Source organism: Melitaea cinxia, chromosome 27, assembly GCF_905220565.1.
Source record: "Melitaea cinxia chromosome 27, ilMelCinx1.1, whole genome shotgun sequence".
Classification (NCBI taxonomy): Eukaryota; Metazoa; Arthropoda; class Insecta; order Lepidoptera; family Nymphalidae; genus Melitaea; species Melitaea cinxia.
In genome coordinates, this window is record NC_059420.1 from 5,215,818 (window position 1) to 5,239,605 (window position 23,788).

Sequence of the window (23,788 nt, forward strand, 5' to 3'; positions counted from 1 at the left end):
CCCTATAAAATTCAAATGGTGCAGGAATTAAGGCCTGAGGACCATACCACTAGGCTGCAGTTTGCTAACGAAATGGTAGAGCGGTTCACCAGCTTTACAAACATTTTTTTCTCAGACGAGGCACACTTCCACCTAAATGGGCATGTTAACAGACAAAATTGTCGTTATTGGAGTGATACTAATCCGAAATTAAAGCATCACAAACCCCTGCATTCACCCAAAGTCACAGTATGGGCTGCTTTATCAGCAAGAGGCATTATTGGTCCGTACTTTTTTGAAGCCTCAAGAGGACGTGCGGTTACGGTGAATTCCGAGCGCTATATCACCACGTTACAAAACTTTTTCGCTCCAGCGCTGCAGGATTTTGTTGGTTTTAATCAACGCTCAGTTTCAGCAAGATGGAGCTCGTTAAGGGCAGCTCGAGACATTTTTGGCCCAAAAGTGATATCGAAAAGAGGGGATATTAACTGGCCACCTCATAGTCCGGATCTATCCCCAATGAATTTTTTTCTTTGGGGATATCTTTAGGCTAAAGTTTACGACACCAACCCAGTAACTCTTGACGAATTAAAGGATCGTATTCGCAAAGAAATCCAAAACATCTCAACAAACACATGTAAAGCTGTTATCGAAAATTTCCGCTCTAGATTACAGCAATGCGAAAATAATGAAGGATTGCATATGGATGATCTGATTTTTAAAAAATAAATTCCCCTTTTGTTTACTGTCAAAAACAATAAACAATTTTAATGTACTGTAATTCGTTTGTTTTCTAACATCATTTCAAATATAAACGGACTTTTGGTCCACCTGTACTTATTAAATAAACTTTTTTATCAGTTTATGTTAATACGACTAAAAATCACGAATAATCATGATTTAATATACGAAAATTTTTGTATATTTGTTTTTTTTTTTGTATGAATTTTGTTCACGCTGGGTCGAAACTGGACAGTCCCCTTTTGTTATTATACTTTATATATTAATAATAATACATGCAGGTTTTTCATGTATGAATAAATAATTTTAGATGCCTGAGGAAGATCTAATTTAGGATTGAAACGTCGCATGAATTTGTAATTGGTATTTTGATTGGAACCTTATGTCCACTTCCCTAAGAACTCCAAAAATATATTATTAATAAAGTTATAAAAAATAGTACTCAAGTTTATTATTTTGTTAATTGTATTTAAGTATAAAGGTGACATACAGGATTGCAGCAGCTATCGGAGAATGAAGTTCGCCGCATGAAACGTGACGATGCCATTTGCGGGCTCGACCGTAAAACACACTCCATTTCAAGCAAACGTGTGTAAAATCACTTCTCCGTAAACGGACTCATCCAACGCCCTACATTTGAATTTAGTGCGGGCCGCGCAGCCTATCGCGACGCGCGACGCGCCGCGTCTCCGTAAATTCAGCCCTAAGCCTAAAAACTGAACTTACTCCTCCTACTGAGAAAAACAGTATTAGAGCGCTTGTAGACGTCCGTTTTTTTCACCGGATAACGGACCGTGTTTTTTGCCGGATTCGCGGTGGTGTATGAATTATAATGAATGTGTGTACATGCACCGGACATCGGTCCGGCGAACAATTTACGCCGGATGCACCACCCCTTCCCCTCGGCGCGACGGACACCGGTCCGGTGTAAGAAATGGCGGTCATCCACGCCAGTGTATTGGTGCGTGTTGACGCTGCCGGACGTATTGCCTGTTTTCTGTTAATTGAGTGCCGTCTACCTGCGTTCTTTTAAAAATGGGTAATATTGACATGGAATTGTTAATAAGTTTGGTTGAAAATAGGCCTGTACTGTGGGACAAAACCCAAGAGTGCTATAAAAATAGACAGTCGAGTTTTGCCGCTTGGAGAGAAATTTGTCTTGCGTTAAATGAAGGTTTTGAAACGATGTCCGAGAAAGAAAAAAATGATTTTGGTAAGTAACATTTTATTTTCATTATTTTTATGCATGTTGATTTTGCCATGGTACACGCCCTACTGGTGACATGAAATACTCTGCATATTTGTTACGAATCATATTTGCTGTTACATTACCTCCTGTTGAATGGGAACGAGGCAAATGGCATAGAGTAGACACCATGTGTGAACTAGCAGTGTCAGTAGCATTATTAGCAATACCCTCTACTTTATGAATTATGTTTTGTAATAAGCAGCATGTTTTTACAATGTTAACAGCAGTATCTGTTGAAACATTGGGCGGGTAGATTTGAAAGTGTCAACACACAATTTTGGATAGTGTTAGTTATTTTTTGAATTTAAATTAATTTTAATAAGTTTTCCTGCTCGTTTAATGCATATTCTTTAAGATTGCACCCTGTTACCCGCCAGCTATTATTATCCTACGTAATTAATTTCTTTAACTGCAAAAATCAACACCTACTAAATTATCAATAACTATGGAGTCTTTGAAGGATACCATTATTGCTATGTCTGAGATGTTCAACAAAAGGATGGACGAATTCCAGCAAAAACAACAAAAAGATCTCCAGAAGGGAAATTCTCACTCTCCAGTTTCAACATCATCCTTGGCTGCTGAGTTCGAGTCATTCAAATCTTTCATTCTCATAGCACTTAAATCACTACAACGTCAGGTCGAATTACTAGACAGAGAGGTTGACCGCCTGGAAATGAGGAGGAGGCGCAAAACGCTTCTGATGCATGGTGTCCCGGAGGATAAGTCTGAAGACACGTCACTAAAAATTACCACCCTCGTAGCAGACCATTTGAAACTTCTTAACTTCTCGAGCAGCAGCATCAAGGCATCGTACCGACTGGGTCGACCATCTGACAAAAAGCCTAGACCTATTGTCATAAAGTTTACCGATGCTGCGGTACGCGATAAAGTGTGGTTTGCTAAAACTAAACTAAAGGGGTCAGGGTTTACTCAATCTGAGTTCTTAACGAAGACTCGCCATCAAGTGTTTTTAGAGGCAAGAAAGCGTTTTGGTGTGGTTAACTGCTGGACACGCGACGGAATAATCCACATCGTGGCGGTGGACGGTGAGCATCACAGGGCTGAGTGTCTCTCGGATCTCGAAGGCATTCCACACTCAACAGCTGAGAGCTCTTCATTGCAGGAGAAGAGTCCAGCTTCTAAACCAGCTGATCAAAAACAACGGGCAGCTTCACGCACGAGAAGGACTGTAAAACAGAAGTAATACCTTCAAGTATTTTTATTTTGTCGTTGTTTAACCTTTGGCAAGTTTATTTTTATTTTTATTTTTCATTCATTAAACCTCTGTCGGTACACAAAAAAAACTTTATCACTGACTACTTTGCATTATATTTCCTTTATATTTACACATTTCTTTTAACAGTAAGGTAAATTTATATTATTCTGTTGTTTTTGTTTTGTTATGTCATTTGTTTCTAAGAGTGACTTCTGACAATGACATTTCAACTATTACTGTCAGTCGTTTAGAAATGACACAAATGTCGTTAATATTCAATATTGTTGTTAATTGTCTTTTTTTTTTTTTATCCTACCTGATAATGACTGTATTGTGTTGTTTTTTTTTTTTATTACTTTTTGTATATTATTGTTGTCTGGTACCAAAATCATGTCAATTTTTACACTTTTTTTTAATTTTCTTTTTCCAATAGCTGGCGGGCGGGTCGTTAAATTGGACGTGTATATATATACACACATATATATATAATTCATATATATACTTTTTATTTTATATATAAGTATTTTTTTCTGTAGTATCACATATATTAATTTATCTTACATATTGTCTCATTTTGATAAATATAGCATATTTTTCTTATTTATTATATTTATATTTATCGTTAATGGATAGCGACAGCAACAACTCTTTCTATTCCTTCTCTTCCTCCTCTGAGGTACACAGTCTCGACTGTAGTTTTCAAAGTATTCCATCTCTTTCCGATAATCTTGTTTCTCAATTTCTCGATGTTCCTAACAATCTTAATGTCGTACACATAAACGCACAAAGTATTCCTGGTCATTATCCTGATCTTCTATCCAATTTTCAAACAGGGAATATTCATGCAATCATGGTATCAGAATCCTGGCTTAAACCTTGCTTAATGTCCACGTCCTATTCCCTCCCTGGATTCCATCTCATTCGCAGCGATCGTGTTGGACGGGCAGGTGGCGGCGTTGCCATCTATCTCCGTGCTCACATCCCATATTCAGTCATTCATAAATCTCTTTCTAATGATGGTTGCGGGCCAGATCATCTCTTCCTCGAAATTTCGTTATCACGTACCAAGATTCTTCTGGGTGTGTATTACAACCCCTCATTGACTGTTGACTATTTCTCGTCTCTTGAAAATCTTTTAGAGTTGTTTACTCCTTTATATAGTCATACTGTAATCATGGGGGATTTTAATACGTGCCTTCTAAAATTCGACGGGAGATCTTCACGTCTACGCTCCGTCATTAATTCTGCCAATATGCACATCCTCCCCCTTCAAGCCACTCACTCCTTTCCTAACTGTGTTCCATCTCTTCTTGACCTTATTCTTGTCTCCTCACCTGACCACGTTGAAAAACATGGCCAGTGTTCTGCGGATGCATTCTCATACCATGATCTTATTTTTGTTTCTTATAAAATAAAACCCCCTAAAGCTAGGTCGAGAATCCTCCTGCAACGCAATTTTAGTGGTATGGACATGAACAGACTATGCGAAGATGCTGCTAAGATTGACTGGTCTTCAGTACTTGGTGCGTCTAGTGTGGATGATAAAATTGCCATTTTTAACTCCCTACTTACCCATCTTTTTGACACTCACGGCCCGGTACGTCCCGTGCGTGTTAAGCATCTTCCAGCTCCATGGCTTACAGCTGATATTAAAGCTCTGCAAGACCAGAAAAACAGGGCCAAAGCGAAATACAAGTCCAATACAAGTTCATCAAATTGGGAAAGGTATAAGATAGCTCGTAATCGCTGCAACAGGGCATGTAGAGACGCACAACGACGCCATATTCATAAATCTGTACTCGAAGAAACAGACCCTGCTAAGGTATGGAAATTTTTAAAATCGCTTGGGGTTGGCAAAATCAAAGAGACTGTACCTTTTAATTCTTTCGACCTCAATGGTCTTAATAATCATTTCACAAATTCGTGTACTATCGATGGTACCACCAAGTCAAACACTATTGCACACCTTTCAGCCATACAAACTCCATTTGAATTTTCTCCCTTTAATTTCTATCAATTATCCGAGTGTGATGTTAAAGAGAACGTACTAGCAGTCTGTTCTAGCGCAGTGGGCTGTGACTCCGTTAGTCGTAAAATGATTATCCCTATCATTGATCACATCATTCCTATCATAACACACATATTTAACGAATCCCTCTCTTCCAGTACTTTTCCTTCCTGCTGGAAAGACGCTCTAGTAATCCCTTTACCCAAAAAACCTAATCCATCTGAGTTTTCCGAATTTCGCCCCATCTCCATCCTACCTTTCTTGTCCAAGGTTTTAGAGCGTCTTGTACATCAACAGCTAACATCATTCCTTTCCTCGAACAACCTCTTAAATCCTTTCCAATCCGGCTTTCGGAGGGGTCACAGCACGGTTACTGCTCTTGTCAAAATTACTGATGACATTAGACATGCTATGGATAACCGAAGTCTTACAGTGTTGGCATTACTTGACTTCAGTAATGCCTTCAACACTGTGGATTTCGATATTTTGCTTTCTGTCTTGCGTTCCTTTAATATATCTCCACCGGTTATTGATTGGTTTCACAGTTACTTGTATGGGCGCCGGCAACGGTTACGAGTTCAAGATACTTTCTCTGACTGGGCTAACGTCGTTGCCGGCGTACCGCAAGGTGGCGTGTTGTCTCCTCTCTTATTTTCTTTATTTATTAATTCAATCAGCAAAAACATTTCTTCTCTCTACCACCTGTATGCGGACGATCTTCAAATTTATACCCATTCTAAGCTGGCTGACTTACCCTCAGGTATCAATCAACTCAATAATGACTTAAATAACATTTATAAATGGAGCAACTCGTTCGGGTTAAAAGTCAATCCTTCAAAGTCCCAGGTCATTATCGTGGGTAGTCCAAAGCTAATTAGTTGTATAGACTGGTCACTTATACCACCTTTAGTATTTAACAATACAACTCTGAACTACAGCAAGAATGTTAAGAATTTGGGAGTAACGCTAGATCAGTTTCTCTCCTGGTCACCTCAATTAACTGAACTTAGTAGAAAGATATTTGCAGCCGTCGGGTCACTTCGTCGTCTTCAGTTCTTTCTTCCTTTGCCTACTAAAATTGCACTAGCCCAATCACTCCTTTTGCCGATTCTTGACTATGCAGATGCATGCTTCTTAGATCTTACAGAGGAGCAACTGAATAAGCTTGAGCGACTCCAGAATCTTTGTATAAGGTTCGTATTTGGCCTTCGCAAATACGACCACGTCTCCGATTTCCGTAAGAAACTCAAGTGGCTCCCGATTCGTTTTCGCAGGAATACTCATGTACTTTCCCTACTTTACTGTGTACTTTTCAATCCTGATGCCCCTCAATATCTTAAAGAACGGTTCACGTATCTTTGCAATTCCCATGAACGTTCCCTTAGATCTGATTCCAATTTACTTCTAAAAGTTCCTTCCCATAAATCCTCCTTCTATTCTAATTCCTTCACTGCTAAAGCTGTCCGCCTTTGGAATTCTCTTCCGCTTTCAATAAGACGTGCTTCTACTCCAGCCTGTTTTAAGCAACGTTTAAAGAAGTACTATATGTCCCTTAACATACAATAATATTCAGAATTTTAACATGCATATTTTATATTATCAATATATATTTTACAATTATACACGTATATTAATACTATTTTGATTATTTATGTATGGATATTTGTACTTGTATGTGTATGTGTATGAATTAAGGAATCTATTATACACTATTTTTTTTTTATTCATCCTTAAGGATATTGTACACTTCCTATCCGTCGCTACTATATCATGTCCTGTGCCCAAAGGTTATCTGGAAGAAATCGCTCTTCAGCGATAAGATCGCCTTTGTACATCTTTTTGTTGTAATTACTACTGTTTGTTTATATTTTGGTGTACAATAAAGTATATATTATTATTATTATTATTAACATTTAATGGTCTATGCAAAATCCTCCATTTATTGGATAAAATACCAAATGCGCATTCGACGTAGCGTCGCGCTCTTGTGAGGCGATAATTGAATTTTTTTTTTATTGAGTCAAGTTGATGCCCACCGTAAGGACGAAGTACGTGTTGATGTAAAGCGAAAGCTTCATCAGCAACAAATACATAAGGTAACTCACTGCCTGCACCTGGCAACTGCTTAGGTCGAGGAATATTTAATTTATCGCCTACTATTCTTTTCCAAAATTCTGTTTCTTTAAATACTGCTGAATCGCATTCTTTGCCGTAGGCTCCAACATCAATAAAAACAAAATTATAGTTTGTGTCTACCACAGCCATTAATACTATTGAGAAATAGTGCTTGTAGTTGAAAAACATTGATCCACTTTCTTCTGGCTTGATGATTCTAATATGTTTTCCGTCAATGGCTCCCAAGCAATGAGGAAAATTTGCATTAGTCTCGAAATTTTTTGCTATTGTTAACCATTCGTCTTCCGATGGTAGTTTCATATAAATTGGAGAAAGGGTTTCCCACAATGCTTCAAATACTTCTTGTACAATACAGCTGATAGTTTTTATACCCATTCTGAAACTGTAATGTAGATCACTAAATGTGTTCCCTGCAGCTAAATATCTGTAACAATTTTTTCTTTTTTAGGCAAAGATATCATAAAAAAATGGAACAATGCAAGAGATAACTGGATGAAATATCACAAAAAAGTTAAGGAATGTAAATCCGGCTCTGGTGCAAAAAGTCTACGAAAATATAAATTCTACGATCAAATGCTCTTTTTGTGTAAAATTGTGACTCGCCGAACAACGGAAGCAAGTATTACATCAGAAAAAAACATCACACAATCTCACAACAAAGAAACTGACTCACAAACCAATAATGAGCCTACCGCACCAGCCAATACTACCGATTTAACAAAAACAAGCAAGAAGAGAAAGACAGACTGTAGCGAAGTTGATCGACAAATGCTTACTTTAATTAAATCAGTTGAAGATGAAGACAAGAGTAAGAGTATGTGTTTTTTCAAAGGTATTGCTCCGATTGTAGACAAGTATAGTGATGACGATTATGTTGAATTCCAATATGAAGTCATTAAAGTTATGAGAAATTTAACTCGGAGAAATCAAGCGTCCATGCAGCAGCAAAATTACAATTACAATATTAATCGAGGCTACACTACGGCTACACCCGACTACAGGATACACGAATATCAACCAACACAACCCATTCCATCGACATCCAGGATGCCCTATGAATATCAGCCAACACAACTCATTCCATCCACATCCAGGATGCCTCAAGAACTCATGCAGCAAGATGATTCCCAATCTTCAATTATTACTGAATTAAGTTCAATCACATCGCCTGATTACGATTTCGATTTTTCTAAAACTCCTTAATTTATTTTTTGAGTATAATAAAACAATTACTACCTACTAAATTTTGTTTTAATTAATACAGGTAATCAATCCCCTTTTCTATAATTTGAAATTGAACATCTCTTTAACATACCTTATCGTAACGGCTAATCTCTCTGCCGGGGAAATAGATTTACGCATGTCAGTATCCTCGTGTCTTATTTTATCATATATGGCTGTTAATAATAGTTGAAAGGTTTCTTTCTTCATCCGAAAATAATTGTAAAATTTAGTTTCATCTTCTTCCAACTGCGTAAAAAGAGTTTGAAATGCACCATATTTTTCCCTTTCCAATAATATAGGATGCACCCACGATGACCTTTTACGTTTTTCTATTTCTTTTTGTTTCTTCTTGTACAAATAGTAGGCCAATACGAGTTTTTTTTTCTTATTATTCGACATTTCACACGTGTGTAATCTCTGACTACCAGTTTAAAACTAACGCATATAGACGGCAGTCCATCCATCCGGTAAAAAAAATATGTATACAAAGATAGCCGTTTATTGACGGTCCGTTATCCGGTGAAAAAAACGGACGTCTACAAGTCCTCTAAGGCTCACATTTGGAAAAAGTTTTAGTAGAATATATTGAATACAAATATCATGGTTTGACTAAGACAGATCTGCGCAGAATGGCATATATGTTGGCAGTACGTAACAACTTGTAAAATCCATTCCATGAATCTGACATAGCAGGAAAGACACGGTTAAGGCTATATCTGAAACGTCACAAAGACAAACTGTCAGTCAAGAGACCTACAAGAACATTATTTGCAAGAGCGTTTGGCTTTAACAAAAAAAAAACGTCGACAACTTTTTTTGACTAGGGGAGAGCGGGGCTAAAAGTTACCGGGGTAAGTTGTTCCGAATGGTATAGTTCTAAGAGAAAAAGAGATAGCTATATTTTGTTAACTCGTCGTAAACTGGAACGGTATAGCGCACCGACGTCAGCCATCTTAGTCAAGCCAGTGGCAACAGGTACTTGGGAAAGGAGACACGTGCGTCGCTGATCTACGTAAGTAAATATTTTCATTTTTATTATTTTCAATATATCTCTTGAATTTTAAGTTAAAAATGCTAACTTAACGAGGTTCCTAACCCTCGAGTTAATGAAAAGAGCTGCAAGTGCAGTTATAAAAGATGGCCAGAAAATAAAAACTGTAGCCAGAAATTTAGGTATTTGTCATATGACTTTATACAGATTTGTTAAAAAGTTGAAAACAGGAAAAGATAACATTGAAGTTGGCTACAAAAAAGTAAGATTGGTTTTTAATGAAGAACAAAAAAAAACAGTTAGCGGATTATTTGATAAAATGTGCAGCTATTTTCTTTGGTCTTTTGCCAGAAGAAGTTCGGAAATTGGCGTACGAATGTGCAAAGAAGTTCAATGCACGTGATATTCCACCATCTTGGCATAAAAATGGGAAAGCTGGTCCGGATTGTCTGACTGGTTTTTTAAAGAGAAATCCTCAGCTTTCTATTAGAGCACCAGAATCTACAAGTGTCGGCAGAGCTACGTCTTTCAATAGACACAATGTCAATGATTTTTTTTCGAAACTGGGTGAAGTGCTGGATAAATATAGATTTCCGCCCTCGAGAATATATAATTTAGACGAAACTGGAGTAACAACAGTTTTAAAGCCAAGGAAAATCGTTACTAAAAAAGGAACAAAGCAAGTCGGAGCTATAGTGTCTTCCGAAAGAGGTACATTCGTTACCGTAGAACTAGCAGCGAACGCACTAGGACATGTGGTTCCTCCTATGTTTGTTTTCCCACGAATAAATTACAAAGATTTGTTTATAAAAGGTGGGACTTCGGAATGCACTGGTGCAGGAAATAGTTCCGGTTGGATGACATCTAAAGAGTTCCTTCAATATATCGATCACTTCATCAAACACACCAGACCTTCACCTTCGGATGCGGTCTTATTGTTACTTGACAATCATCAGTCTCATGTTGACATCGATTTGGTGGTAAAGGCTTAAGTTAACTCTATTGTAATGTTATCATTCCCACCACACTGCACACACCGATTGCAGCCATTAGATGTTGGAGTTAATGGTCCATTCAAAAATTATTGTGCAAAGGCTCAAGACAACTGGATGCGCTCCAACCCGGGAAAGACTATGTCAATCTACGAGATCCCAGATATTGTAAAAGAAGCACTTCCGTTTACAGCAACTCCTGTCAATATTATGAACTCTTTCAAAAAGACTGGCATTTGGCCTTATAATCCAAACATTTTTACAGAAGAAGACTTTGCTCCTTCATATGTCACAGATCGCCCTTTGGTTTCAACAAATGATTCAACCATATCACAAGGCGACATTTCTTCAAATAACATAGAAATTGTAGAAACGGACATCGAAAGAAATGTCTCCAACATTCCACCTGATAGTGAGAACACCACTGAAGAAAGACAAAATTTCAAACAACCGGGAACATCAGGGGTTATAAATTATCCTACATCATCTGGTTTTATACAAGAAATTTAAAAAAAAAATGCACTTTTTCTCCGGAAGCAATACGACCTTTTCCAAAAGCTCCTCCTAGAAGTGGAAAAAGAAAGAGACGTCTCAGAAAATCTGCAATTTTAACAGACACCCCAGAGAAAGAAGCTTTGGCTAAAGAACAAAGTAAGAAAATAAAATTAAACGTTGACAATGAAGAAGTAAAAAAATACAAAGGTAAAGGAAAGGGTAAAGGGAAGGGTAAAGGAAAGCAAGGTGACGAAATAAAAACAAAAAAAGGAAAAGGAAAGGGGAAATCTGTAAAACGACAAGTTCTACAAATGAGTAGCGAAAGTTCTGAAGATGAAGAAGATAGTTTAGAATATTACTGCATCGTCTGCTGCGACTCCTATTCTAACTCTCGTTCTGGTGAAGATGGGTGCAGTTTCAAGATTGCAAAAACTGGGCTCATTCTAAGTGCCGAAAACAACGTGACTTGTTGACATACCTTTGTCCAAACTGTCATTCAGATGAATCCTGTGATGATTTGTAAAATTAAGTCATGGTCATTATTTTAGTAAAAGATGATTCTTTATTAAAATATAATCAAAGACTGCAATTAACTTTAAAGGCTGATTAGCAACATTACCTTTTGTTAGTTACTATTCAATCATAATTAACTATAAGAACGAATTATAAATGTTGTCTAAGTACAAATTATCAATGTTGAATAACTTTAAGCAAAAATTATAAATGTTGTCTAACTAAGTACAAATTATCAATGTTCAATAACTTTAAGTAAAAATTATAAATGTTGTCTAAGTACAAATTATCAATGTTGAATAACTTTAAGTAAAAATTATAAAAGTTGAAAGATAAATATGTTTAATGTATCAATTAAGAAATCTGACTGATTATTAATAAGACATTATTAATAAGTCTTTAATAAATGCTTGGCTAAATAGAATATATATATTTTTTCATAAATTATACCTTCAACAGATAGCTTAACAACTTAACAACTAGCCCCAAGCCGGGGCGCACATGGGATAATCCAAAAACTGTCTTAATATAAAATTAACATATGTAGTTACATTTCGCATTAACAAAAATGAAGCTAGAGCAAGTTTCCTTTGCAGAAATTGAAAAAAAAAAAAAACGGAACTTTTAGCCCCGCTCTCCCTGGAAGAGATGTACGAGAAAAATATATATCCACCAAATCGTATATACAACGTAAATGGATCCGGCCTGACAGTTGTCAGAAGTAAAATTTAAGAAGTAGGGGAACACGGGGGAATCATCGCCACGGGTAATGAGAACTACTTTAGTTTACGTGTATCTGAACGAGTTAGATCTTGTTTTGTTATTACGTAACATAGAAGGACGCGGGAGGGGTACGTGTGACTCATTGCATAGCGTGTTAATATGCCTTTGTTGTGCAAAGGGATTGCACGTTAGGTTTTTTCGGCGAATCGATCTAATTTTTTACGATTTTCATAAGTATAGTGAGAATAAATCTATTTTAAGTATCTACTGGTCTTAATTGTAGATTTATCACTATAAAATAACGTAAAAATATCCATTTATGTAAATAACTAACTGTATTTTGATAATTACATGAAAACTTAAAAATGAGTATTTAGGTTAATTGGAATCGCATGGCTCTCATAAACCCCATATAATCCTTTTTGTTTCTTTTTTCAGATGCCTCAAAAACGAGACAGAATTACGAAGTAGTGTCAATGGAGTCTGGATGCACTAGACCGTGCTATCAAGAGAGCTAATGATCGCTAGAATTTAATATTTCATATAGTACATAGCAAAAAAAGATATCGCAAACCAAAACAATCAATTCCTCGTCTTGGAAGAAAACCAGTATTTTCTCCAGCTCAAGAACGAATTCTGGCTGATCACTTAATTCATATGACGAATCTTTTCTATTTTACGGATTAGACTATGAATTACAGCAAAATAGCATACGAGTGTGCTATTTTGCTGTAATTCATAGAATACAAAAATACAAAGAAATACTAATATTAGTGTATGCAAACCCGAGTCAACAAGTATTAATAGAATTGAGGGTTTTAACAAAAAAGAAGTAGAACTATTTTATAAAAGTTAGAACAAAATTATGATGAAAAATATAAATGAACCACATCAAATATTTAATATGGATGAGACAGGAGTATCAACAGTTCAAGAACTAGAATTTTTTTTGGCAAAAACAGGTCAGAAACGAGTAGGAACTGAAACATCTTGGGAGAGAGGTAAAACGGTGACTGCTGTCTGTGCAATGAATGCTGCTGGCGTCTATGTTCCACCCATGTTTATATATCCGAGACATCGTCATTCTGCTCTTCTAGAGAAAGATGCTCCTCCAGGCGCAATTTATGACTGCTCAAAAAATGGATGGACTAATGAGTCTATTTTTTAAATGGTTACAGCATTTCAAGACACTTGTAAAACCATCTGAGGATAACAAAATATTACGTATTTTCGACAATCATAACAGTCATTCAACTCTAGAAGCCTACGAGTTTTGCAAAGCAAACTACATCTATATGTTGTCTATACCACCACACTCCTCCCATTCGATTACAGCCCCTAGACGTGACATTTTTGGCCCCCTAAAAAAAGCATACAATCGTGAATGTGAATTCTCGTGATCGTGAATGTGAAATTTGCGAGTGTGTATCATAAATCCAAAAATTTAATTAAAATCACGCCGTATGACATCGCCTGCTTGTTTCAGAAAGTATACAGACGAGCAGCTTCAATAGATAAAGCTATGTGGTTTTCGCGCAGCTGGAATAAGTCCAATTAATACAAATACATTCAGTAACGAGGACTATTACGTCGTTAATACTGCTTCCACCAACGTCGTGACTAACACTGTAGATCCTATTGAGATTAACCAACCTAATCAGAGAACTGCAATACTGTCTTCTGACAATGAAATTCAATTGCCTGAAATGGTTTTTAGTGAAAATAACGAAAACAATGATGGATTTGTCCAAAACGATGTTCTGTATCAAACTTAAATTCGCTTCTGAATCAAACTTAAAATCTGTACTGCAATATTTATCTCCTGAACCATTAACTTCTCGAGAGTTTCGAAAATGAACACATAAACAGCATTCGCAAATAATCACTAATACCCTAAATAAACCTGAACTAGAAGAAAAGAAAGCTAAACGTCTCATGAAAGAAAATAAAGAACCGAAAGGAAAGGGTAAAAAAGTTAAGCAAAGAAAAAAAGTACTAACAAAGGAAATAAAAAGGCTAAAAAAAATTTATTTAAAGATACCGACCGATACCAGTAGGCCTACCATCACGTCTTAAAGCAGTATTATTTTAATGTTACTTTGAAATTTCATACCATTACATTATTTTCACCCTTCCGGCAGACTATTTTCGTGTAAACCCCGTTGTTACAGAGATAAAGTTAAGGTTAAATTTTTGTTATTTTTGACTCCACCTTAATTCTGGTGCTGCGGTAAGTTTACTCATGCTCCGTTCTGCGACTATCACGCGTTATTTTCCAACAAATTTACGTAAAAACGATTTTTACTGTAAGATGAAAATACGATACGAACTGACCTTTAACGACTGACGAATAGACACTTTTAAACAAAATAACGCCACTTTTAAACAAAATAACGCGTAGTTGTGCTGCGGGACGTGCACTCATGCTCCGTTTTGGGACTTTCACATGTTATTTTTCGAACTAATGATGAAATAAAATGATAATTTAAAACACAATAAAAATTATTCAAAATACGATACGAACTGACGTTTAACGACATAGACAACATAAACTGAGTTCTGAGACAGATTATTAAATGCATAATATAAATTATATAAAAATCATTTTTAAGATTTAATAATCTAAGCATTTTTTTTTGAAAAATACCGAAAACCGAATCGGAGCACCCCACTGTCCACGTGGTCTTAGTCTGTCCTACCCCTAGAGAGTTTTTTTTTTGTGCCGCGGAGGCGCGGAGGGAGGGCAGCCCTCGCCCGCCGCGCGAAAGCGCGCGAACGAATGCGTAGAGGAGCGGGTGAGGCTGGTCGCCTTCGGCGACCAGCCTCCGCTGCGGAACGGAGCATGAGTGAGCGTGCTTTCGCACGCAAGGGCGGAAGGGCTGCACTTCCCGCAGCGCCGGAGCCAAGCGTTCCTCTAACTTTCGAAATTCTTCTTCTAACCTCAAAACTTTAACCATGGATATCTCCATAACCATGGGGTTCTGAGGTGTGACAGTGGTACCAGGGGTAGCGTTCCCCACCCTCTCCCCCCCCCCTTCCCCCCACGGTCCCGCAATTCGGTTTACCTAATCTAAAGCTTTACCTTAATTTGTGAGTTTACCATGGCGTTTCCGAAGCCTTGTGTTTCTGTGTCTGAAGAGTCGAGTGAAGAGTTGAAGAGAATATTTTCGTAACCATGGGGTTTACACGATGATAGTTGTCAGGGGGGGGGGGGGGTAGAAACCCACCCTTCCTACCCCTCCCAACCCCCCTTTCCACCTTAACCCCATAAATTAGTGACCGATTTAAAAATTTAACCTTAAAACTTTAACCACGATATCTCTGTAACAACGGGGTTTACACGAAAATAGTCTGCCGGAGGGGAGAAAAGGCACCCTCCTCCCCTCCCCCCAACCCCCTCTTTCCCCCCAACCCCATAAATTACACTCCGCGATTGTACGTAATTACCGTAGTTTCATTCGCTCTCGCCGTACCACAAGGTCCATTTTGACAACGTGTGACAACCGAGCAATAATATCTACTTTTACGTCAAACTAGCAATCTTAAAAAAGTTGATAATTTGTAATAGAAATAACATTGTTTTAAACTTTTTATTGTTTTCTAGTAATATTAAAATTTAAAAAGTAAGTACGGCTCTATATTATGTATTATTTTTGTAAAAAAAGTATTGTTCAATGTGTTAATAATAATATTTACAACAAACGCGGTCAGTTTGTAGATGGCTAATGAATACCAAATCTTTGAGTTCTTGGAAGAAGATTTTGCACATGCTTCCTCATCAAAGATGCAGCGGAGAAGGCGATTACGTGTGCAATGTAACCCCTTCGATTTAGAGGATGCTGAGTTTATCAAACGGTACCGGTTGACGAAAGATTTCGCGCAAAGTTTGTGCGATGAGCTCGCACCTACCATGAAGAATCCCACTAAATCTACCGATTTATCTGTAGGGACTAAGGTATGATTCTATTTTACGTTGATTCTTAAATGCAAATCAAGCCTTTCTAAGCAAATAACTTAAAAGTAGATAAAATATTGTTTTAGGTATTGACTGCGTTGTCATTTTATGCGACTGGGTCATATCAACGTCCTACAGGTAATATTGAAGGACATTCCATGGCTCAGCAGACAGTTTCCTCTTCAATAGCCTTACTGCTTGCCTCAACTCTATGGAAATGAGGCAGAAATATATTTCATTCCCCTCTACCGAACAAGAACGAAACAGAATAAAAACAGAGTAACTAAAGCATAACATATTTGTAATTATTAAACTTTATTCCCCTCTTCTAAATTTTGAATGTAATAATTTGTTTTAGATTCTACAATAAATTCAATATTCCGGGGGTCTTAGGAGGCATAGACTGCACCCATATTGCAATGGTTCGGCCAGCAGAAAATGAAGAACGTTACTTCTGTCGCAAACATTGCCATTCACTGAACGTTCAAATAGTATGTTGTAACATAAATATCTAATTTAGTAATAGATAGAAAAAGAGCCCAAGTGCAAGTTGGACTTGTGCATGAAAGATTCTGCATATTTACAGCAAAAAAATCATGTTTGTTGTATAGGAAGCCCCCCTTAAATATTTATTTTACTGTTTTTTTTATTTGTTGTTATAGTGACAACAGATACACATCATCTTTTTTTTTTTTTTTTTTTTTTTTTTTTTTTTTTTTTTTTTTTTTTTTTTTTTTTTTTTTTTTTTTTTTACACAATACACACACGGTCGTCTGTTCCTAAAGTAAGCAACTTAATGCTTGTGTTATAGGTTACAGCCGACTGGTATATAGCTACATTTTTTTTTTTTCGATAAACATACTTATAAATAATACATATATAAATATATAAATAAATATTTATATTACACCCAGACTCGGGGTGGGAATCGAACCCACAACCCTCGGAGCAGAAAGCAGGGTCACTACAAACTGCGCCAACGGGCTAGTCAAATCTGTAAAATCTCAATCTGTAAAAAAAATATATATTTTAACTGTTTAGCTATCAGGGTTCACAAGATACAGCCTGGTGACAGACAGACATGGAGTCTTAGTAATAGGGTCCCGTTTTATCCTTTGGTTAGGAACCCCTAAAACAAGATTGATTAAAATAACTCAAATTTGAGTAAAGTAAATATATTTGTAAACGAAAGTTAAAAGATTTTTATATTTATAATATGTTTTTATTTACATGTTTAAAGCTATAAATTACAATAAATTAAACCATTGCAGGTTTGTGATGCAAATATGAACATCACTAGTGTGGATGCAAGTAATGGTGGTGCTTCACATGGATTCGTTCATATGGGCTAATCATTCATTGAAAGCTCATCTTCATAACCTCAATGAGACACAAAATATTTGGTTCCTATGTTAGTACCTACTACTAATTATTGTAAAAAAGAATATTTATTTATGTGAAATATAATGCATATTTTGTATTAAAAAAATTTATAATAAAAGCTCCAGTTTAAAGAAATGGGAAATATAGTAACAGTAATTTTATTATATTATTTTAAGGTGACTCTGGTTATCCACTGAGGAAGACTATGATGACCCCAATACTAGATGCGGCCCCAAACACACCAGAAGCACACTACACTTACTTGCATGTTCGCACTAGGAACACAGTAGAGCGAGCAATTGGGCTTCTTAAGGCACGTTTTCGTTGCTTACTTGTTCACAGAGTGTTACACTATACACCAAGGGTAGCAGGCTCTATTGTAAACGCTTGTGTAATATTACATAACATTTGCAATAGGGTTAATACTCCAGTACCATAAATTAAGCCACGAAGAGGTAACACTAGAAGCCCAATTACAATTGAATCTCAGTAGGGCTGAAGAAGTAGTGCAAACGTAGAGCTGCAACGGGGTCATGCCACACGACATGCTCTCATCTAGCCGCTCTGGTAAAGGCGGCATTTATAGCCCTGAAACCAAATATTCAAATTTTACAAACTCAAAATATTAAAATATATTATTATTAATTTATTATTATATTTTATTGTTTCGAGATGCTAGCTAATAGTAGTTTCCATTTGTATAGATTGTGTTAATATATAAGTATTTCAAAAGCTAAATATACATGTATTAAATTTTAGAAAGTAGTCAAGCAATACCTATAGAATCAAGTAAAAGAGTAGAATCTGCTAAGAACACTGTATTTCCTTACAGAGAATTACTAGGAAGCTTAACATACATTTCAAATAAAACCAGACCCGACATAAGTTTTGCTGTAAATTATTGCAGTAGAAAAGTAGAAAATCCAACAGATCAAGATGTTCACAACTTAAAACAAATTCTAAAATACTTAAAAGGAACAAAAGAGAAAGGACTAACCTATCCAAAAGGAAAAAGAGATATTGAGATAACTGCATACTGTGACTCGGACTATGCAGGAGATACTGAAACAAGAAGAAGCACTACGGGATATATTATATTCCTTAGCAACTGTCCAATAAGCTGGTGCACAAGACGTCAACCTATAGTAGCACTTTCCAGCACTGAAGCGGAATACATAGCTGCGGCTGAATGTTGCAAAGAACTTCTATACTTAAAATCAGTAATTCAAGAACTTTTGAACTCTAATAGTGTTAAAGTGACAATGTTTGTGGACAATCAAAGTGCGATAAGAATTATTGAAAATGGAGTGATAAATAGACGTTCAAAACACATAGACGTTCGCTACAAATTCATTCATGAAAAAGTGAAAAATGGTGATGTGATAATTAAATATTGTTCATCAAATGAACAAACAGCAGACATTTTCACAAAAATATTAGCTAAAGTTAAATTTATCTATCATACAAATAAGATTGTTATGTAAGTTACATTTAAGGAATTTTGTTTATGCTTAAAACTTATGTGTTAGCCACTTATTACAAATTGTTTACTTAAATTCATTCTTTTACGTTTGTAAAACCGCTGTACAACATATTATAAAAGACAAAGGAATTAAAATTAGGGGAGTGTGTTAGATAGTAATAATTATTAATCCTTTGTCTGATAAAACCTTTATGTTATAATTCTTTAAAAAAAAACAATAAACTTGTCTTTGGCTCGCCCGCTACTCTGTGCTCTGTGGTCAAGACAAATTGATTAAAAAATGGCTTTCATTTTCTCCAAAAATTAAAATTAAAAAACAAAAATACAACATGTTTGTGTGCTAAACTAATATTGTAAGTATATTTATAAAGGTTTGCTAGATTTATACATTTTGGTATTATAGAATAATATATTATGTGATACCAAAATGTATAAATTAGAAATAATTGTAAATAAATAAACATGAATAATATATGTTTTAGTTTATTAATGTGTAATAAGCATGACTTAATTTGTATAAGTTAATAATGTCTGTTTAAATCATTGTAATGAAAGGATTGTTTGTTTGAGTTTTTCTGTGTAAATTACATAAAATAAAACTTGAAACACTTGCCTCTCAATCCTCCGATGAATATTGCACAATTCTGTTATAGCCTCCGTTATGTCAACTAGGGTACTCCTAATACCATCTAGAGATTGGCTACTACTTATAGTAGCCTGAGCTCTACTCGCTGAGGACTGAATGAGGGAACGTCTGGCAGCCTCATGGGAGAGTGGCGCCTCTCGCCTGCGACGTCGGCGCCGGGGCGAGAGCACTGCTGCAGCGGGTGGGTCAGAGAGAGGGAGCCGGCTAGGAGAAGGAATATTTCTAGGGGAAGGTACCTCTAGGAACACTTGGGCTGGGAGGGAATCTGATGGTTGTATCAGAATTGATTCTGAGGCTGGAGAATCTTGATTGGGGATCATGGACTCTGGGATGTCTATGACTGGTATCTCCACCCCTAGGACAGTAGTGGTGCTCCCGGAAGGCTGAAAGATTATTATTTATCTATTATACCGAAATTTTAAAAAGAATATTTATTTATTCATAAACATAATATTTTCTATTGCTGGAGAAATGTGAAAAAGTTAAAACAAAACACAAATGTGAAAATGTTTACAATATTTGTTATGTACATAGATAATCATCATAAACTACAAATTTAAAAAAATATTTAATAGAAAACAAAATGACCTTAGCACTTTAAGCAGTTATTTTTAGCAAAAATACATTATAATCAAATAAACAAAAATCAATTGTCTCTTACTGGAAATGGTTCCACTTGAACACCGCTCAACCCCTGTTCATAATCCTCCCCCAATATCTGGAGAAACTTGTTATCAATGTCGGACAGAGGTTGCTCTGTTGATGGACCACCCCCAGTCCTGCCTTGGGACAATCGCAAGGATGCCACTCTTTTTTTTAACTTTGCCTTATAATGTACCCAATACTGAAAAAAATCATTATATAAATATTGATAATATTGAATGATTTAAAAATGAAAATTATGTATTTTTTTACTTTGGACCAGCTTCTCCAATCTTTATGAGCCCCATCGCCTTGAGCATTTAATATCTCCGCTACCTCTTAACATTTTCTTTTGGAGTGCTCTTTTGCCTGTAGGGATCTATTAAAGGAAACAGCAATATCCCTATGAGAATGTAGATATTCCCACAGAATCTTGCCGTTGCCCAGAAACCCGATGCACTCCAACGCTGCAAACAAAATCGTAAACCACTTGAAATACCATCCCAGTCAGCATCCAAATCATAAAGATTTCAGTATGAACTCATTTAAAAGACCTCTTATAGAAGTTCTAACATGACGTCTTGAATAGCTCATTTTTATGAGCTCAAAATTCTGAGTTCTTAATGAACTTATAAATGGGAAGTTAATTTTTTGACGTCTAAATGAATATCTTTTGTTGACCGCTTTTTTAATGATTTCTTATGAACTAATAATGAATTCTTTTTCCTTACTTCCATCTGAAATCAGATTATTAACTTTTTAAAAAGTCAAAATACAGACGTCGAATTAAGTACTTTTGAAACGCATTCAATTTTAATGCGCAGTTTGACACATGTGCAAAATGTCTGACTTTATCTATATTTGTTTTGATCGTGCATTCTAACCTAGTTTTAATAAACATATGCTGTTTATCAGATAATTGAATTTCTGTAAATTACTGTTCTTTTACGTAATCGTTCTAAATTTGATAAATTTTAATCAATTTACCTTTGTTTATTTGTCGTTATTGTTTTCTATTCACACCTGAATGTAATGAATGGTAAGTAATATTGCAGTAATGTTGGAGTTTTAATTCCGTAATATGTTTTTAATTTTCACTTATCTTTAACTTATTTTGTTTTATTCATTAGAAATCGCAATGATGTCAAGAAATATTGCATAGTGCAGTTTATAACCTCACATATATTTTTGCTAATTTGAACATTTCATTCTTTCAGGATTATTTTGTTGCGTTTTCTGGCAGTTGGTGTGCAACTGTCCCAGAGTCATGGATAAACATTGATAAGAAAATAATTACGTGGCCTCATAAAAAAATTAATGCTACTTCAGCATGCAAAAAAAAATTTGTCCCAAAGGCTGATTGGGAAACTTTCCAGTATGATAAACTGTTAGGACCGTATGGTAAGCTCCTGTGGTGTTTATAAGTAAAGTCGAATTTATAATAATCCTTGCTAATTAATGTATATTTTTTTTTAATTATGAACAAGACAATTATGATACTGCTCGAGCCGTGGAAATTGCTGCCGTAGACATGTCGACATGCGATGAAACATCCGTTAAAAGTATTGTTGATCGTGAAAAGACTACCAAACGTAGACGAAAAAAATGCAATGTGATGATGTGATGCAGTGACACTAGGTCAGACCAGCGACTTATGTAAATTTATAATATTCCAATTAGAAGGCAAAGACCGGGTTACATGTAATTTAAAAAGTTTTTCAAAGTTGACGGATTTAAAAACGCTTCACACAACTACTTTCGGAGAGAAACACATGCTACGCATTAACTGTCCAACTTACAGCATTTTAAGCAGTTAGCGAATGAAAACGTTATAAAATATTCACTAAGAGTAGAAAAAACCCGAACGCGTGTACACTCAGATATCCAAACTGTAAGGACGAGAGTGAGCTTCTTGGACGAATAGCTGCCATGGAAGACCTTGCTTTAATTTCTTAGCTTAACAACCAGTTTGCGTAAGGCAGCTCGTCTCCATCGTGTGACTCATAAAACGATACATAATGTTTTAAAAAGTGACAAACTGAGGCCTTTTAGATACAGTAAAGTGCATGCAATGTTGTCAAGGGACAAGCCTGTCAGAGAAGCATTCTGCCGCTGGACAGTTTTTGATAACCCAAACTTCCTGTACAATGTGATGTGGACGGACGAAAGTACATTCACAAGGAATGGTTTATAGAACCGTCAAAACCTTCGACATTGGAAACACGTGAATCCACATCTAGCACGGGAGACGTCCCACCAATACAGATTTACGATTAATGTATAGAAGACTGAGACGGAGGGTAGACCGATATGTCTGCCTATAACATCCACCCGCAATAATCAAACAGTTCTTCCGTGACCATGGCGCATGCAACTGCGCCGAAATTTCGGAGCCTCAAATATAAAAAGGTACATGGTGTAAATCCCGAAGAAACGAATTCAAACAATGTTAACAACCATGGAAATTTAAAACAATATAATGTATAGAAACACCATAATTGGTCCTTTTTTATTGACAGCAGTTTAAATTCTGATAAGTTTCTGGAACTCCTAAACGGACCAATTGCTGGATTATATTGACGAGCTTAGTCTAGACGCTTACAGCCAGATGTTGTATCAGCTAGACGGAGCACCTCATTCAGCTGTGTCTGCCAGGGAACGTTTATCGGAAATGTTCGGACAGCAGTGGATTGGCCGTCATGGACCATCAAGGTGGCCAGCGAGATCACCAGATCTCACGCCGATCGATTTCTTTTTGTGGGGTTTTATAAAAAACGATGTGTACTCAACAGATGTGAATACAGTTGATGAGTTGAAAAACACAATTATAAGAGCTTTTATTAAATTAAAAATATGGCCGCCAATGGCGACATCATGTCAAAATTAATTAATAACATTATAAGAAAATATAATATGTGCATCAGTGTTCATGGCGGACATGTCGAAAATTTAAAAATTTAGTACAATCACCTTCCAAACTACACAAGAGTAGTTCATTGTGTCACCGCGCGTCATAACAGGTCAGTGAACCTATTGTTGTATATATGTTGTATGTATGTACCTATGAACACATGTTGTAATAAAATTTTATTATATATATTTTTTTTGTTTTGTTTAAAAATTTTTTTTTTTTTAGATTTTGACCTTAGGACTTTTTTGATGGTTTTGAAATACTCCTATAAACTAGTATTACCGGTGTTATCAATTTTCGTTGTATTGTCATCTCCACTCTGTATACACGCCTTGGTTCGGGAAAATGGGTTATAGTCAAGCGAGAACATGAAAACCAGATACGACCGGAAATGAAACACGAGCGGCTTCAATGAAGGGTCACTAGTGTGGCTGCAAAACCCAACCCACCGGGAAGGGAAATCTCCAAAGTTGCAGACCAAGTGGGACGGTCCATACA

The 23,788-nt window shown here is 36.2% G+C and overlaps 1 protein-coding gene and 3 long non-coding RNA genes across 4 annotated transcripts; 2 read left to right on the forward strand and 2 right to left on the reverse strand.

Moving 5' to 3' along the window:
- Positions 1-1,928: 1,928 nt before the first annotated feature.
- Positions 1,929-8,095, reverse strand: LOC123666775 (protein ALP1-like). The gene is made up of 2 exons (XM_045600828.1): positions 7,108-8,095; positions 1,929-2,209 (listed from the first exon to the last, which is right to left on the reverse strand). Exons 1-2 carry the CDS (start codon positions 7,705-7,707, stop codon positions 1,961-1,963), a joined length of 849 nt encoding a protein of 282 aa, XP_045456784.1. The 5' UTR covers positions 7,708-8,095; the 3' UTR covers positions 1,929-1,960.
- A 7,917-nt stretch (positions 8,096-16,012) lies between these two features.
- LOC123666804 lies at positions 16,013-16,611 on the forward strand. The gene is made up of 3 exons (XR_006745344.1): positions 16,013-16,225; positions 16,312-16,504; positions 16,584-16,611. It is a non-coding gene; the product is annotated as an uncharacterized LOC123666804 (long non-coding RNA).
- Positions 16,612-20,020: 3,409 nt separating this feature from the next.
- On the reverse strand, positions 20,021-20,930 carry LOC123666799. Its single transcript, XR_006745339.1, has 3 exons — positions 20,653-20,930; positions 20,399-20,581; positions 20,021-20,120 (listed from the first exon to the last, which is right to left on the reverse strand). It is a non-coding gene; the product is annotated as an uncharacterized LOC123666799 (long non-coding RNA).
- A 762-nt stretch (positions 20,931-21,692) lies between these two features.
- Positions 21,693-21,929, forward strand: LOC123666792. The gene is made up of 2 exons (XR_006745330.1): positions 21,693-21,780; positions 21,867-21,929. It is a non-coding gene; the product is annotated as an uncharacterized LOC123666792 (long non-coding RNA).
- The last annotated feature ends 1,859 nt before the right edge of the window (positions 21,930-23,788 follow it).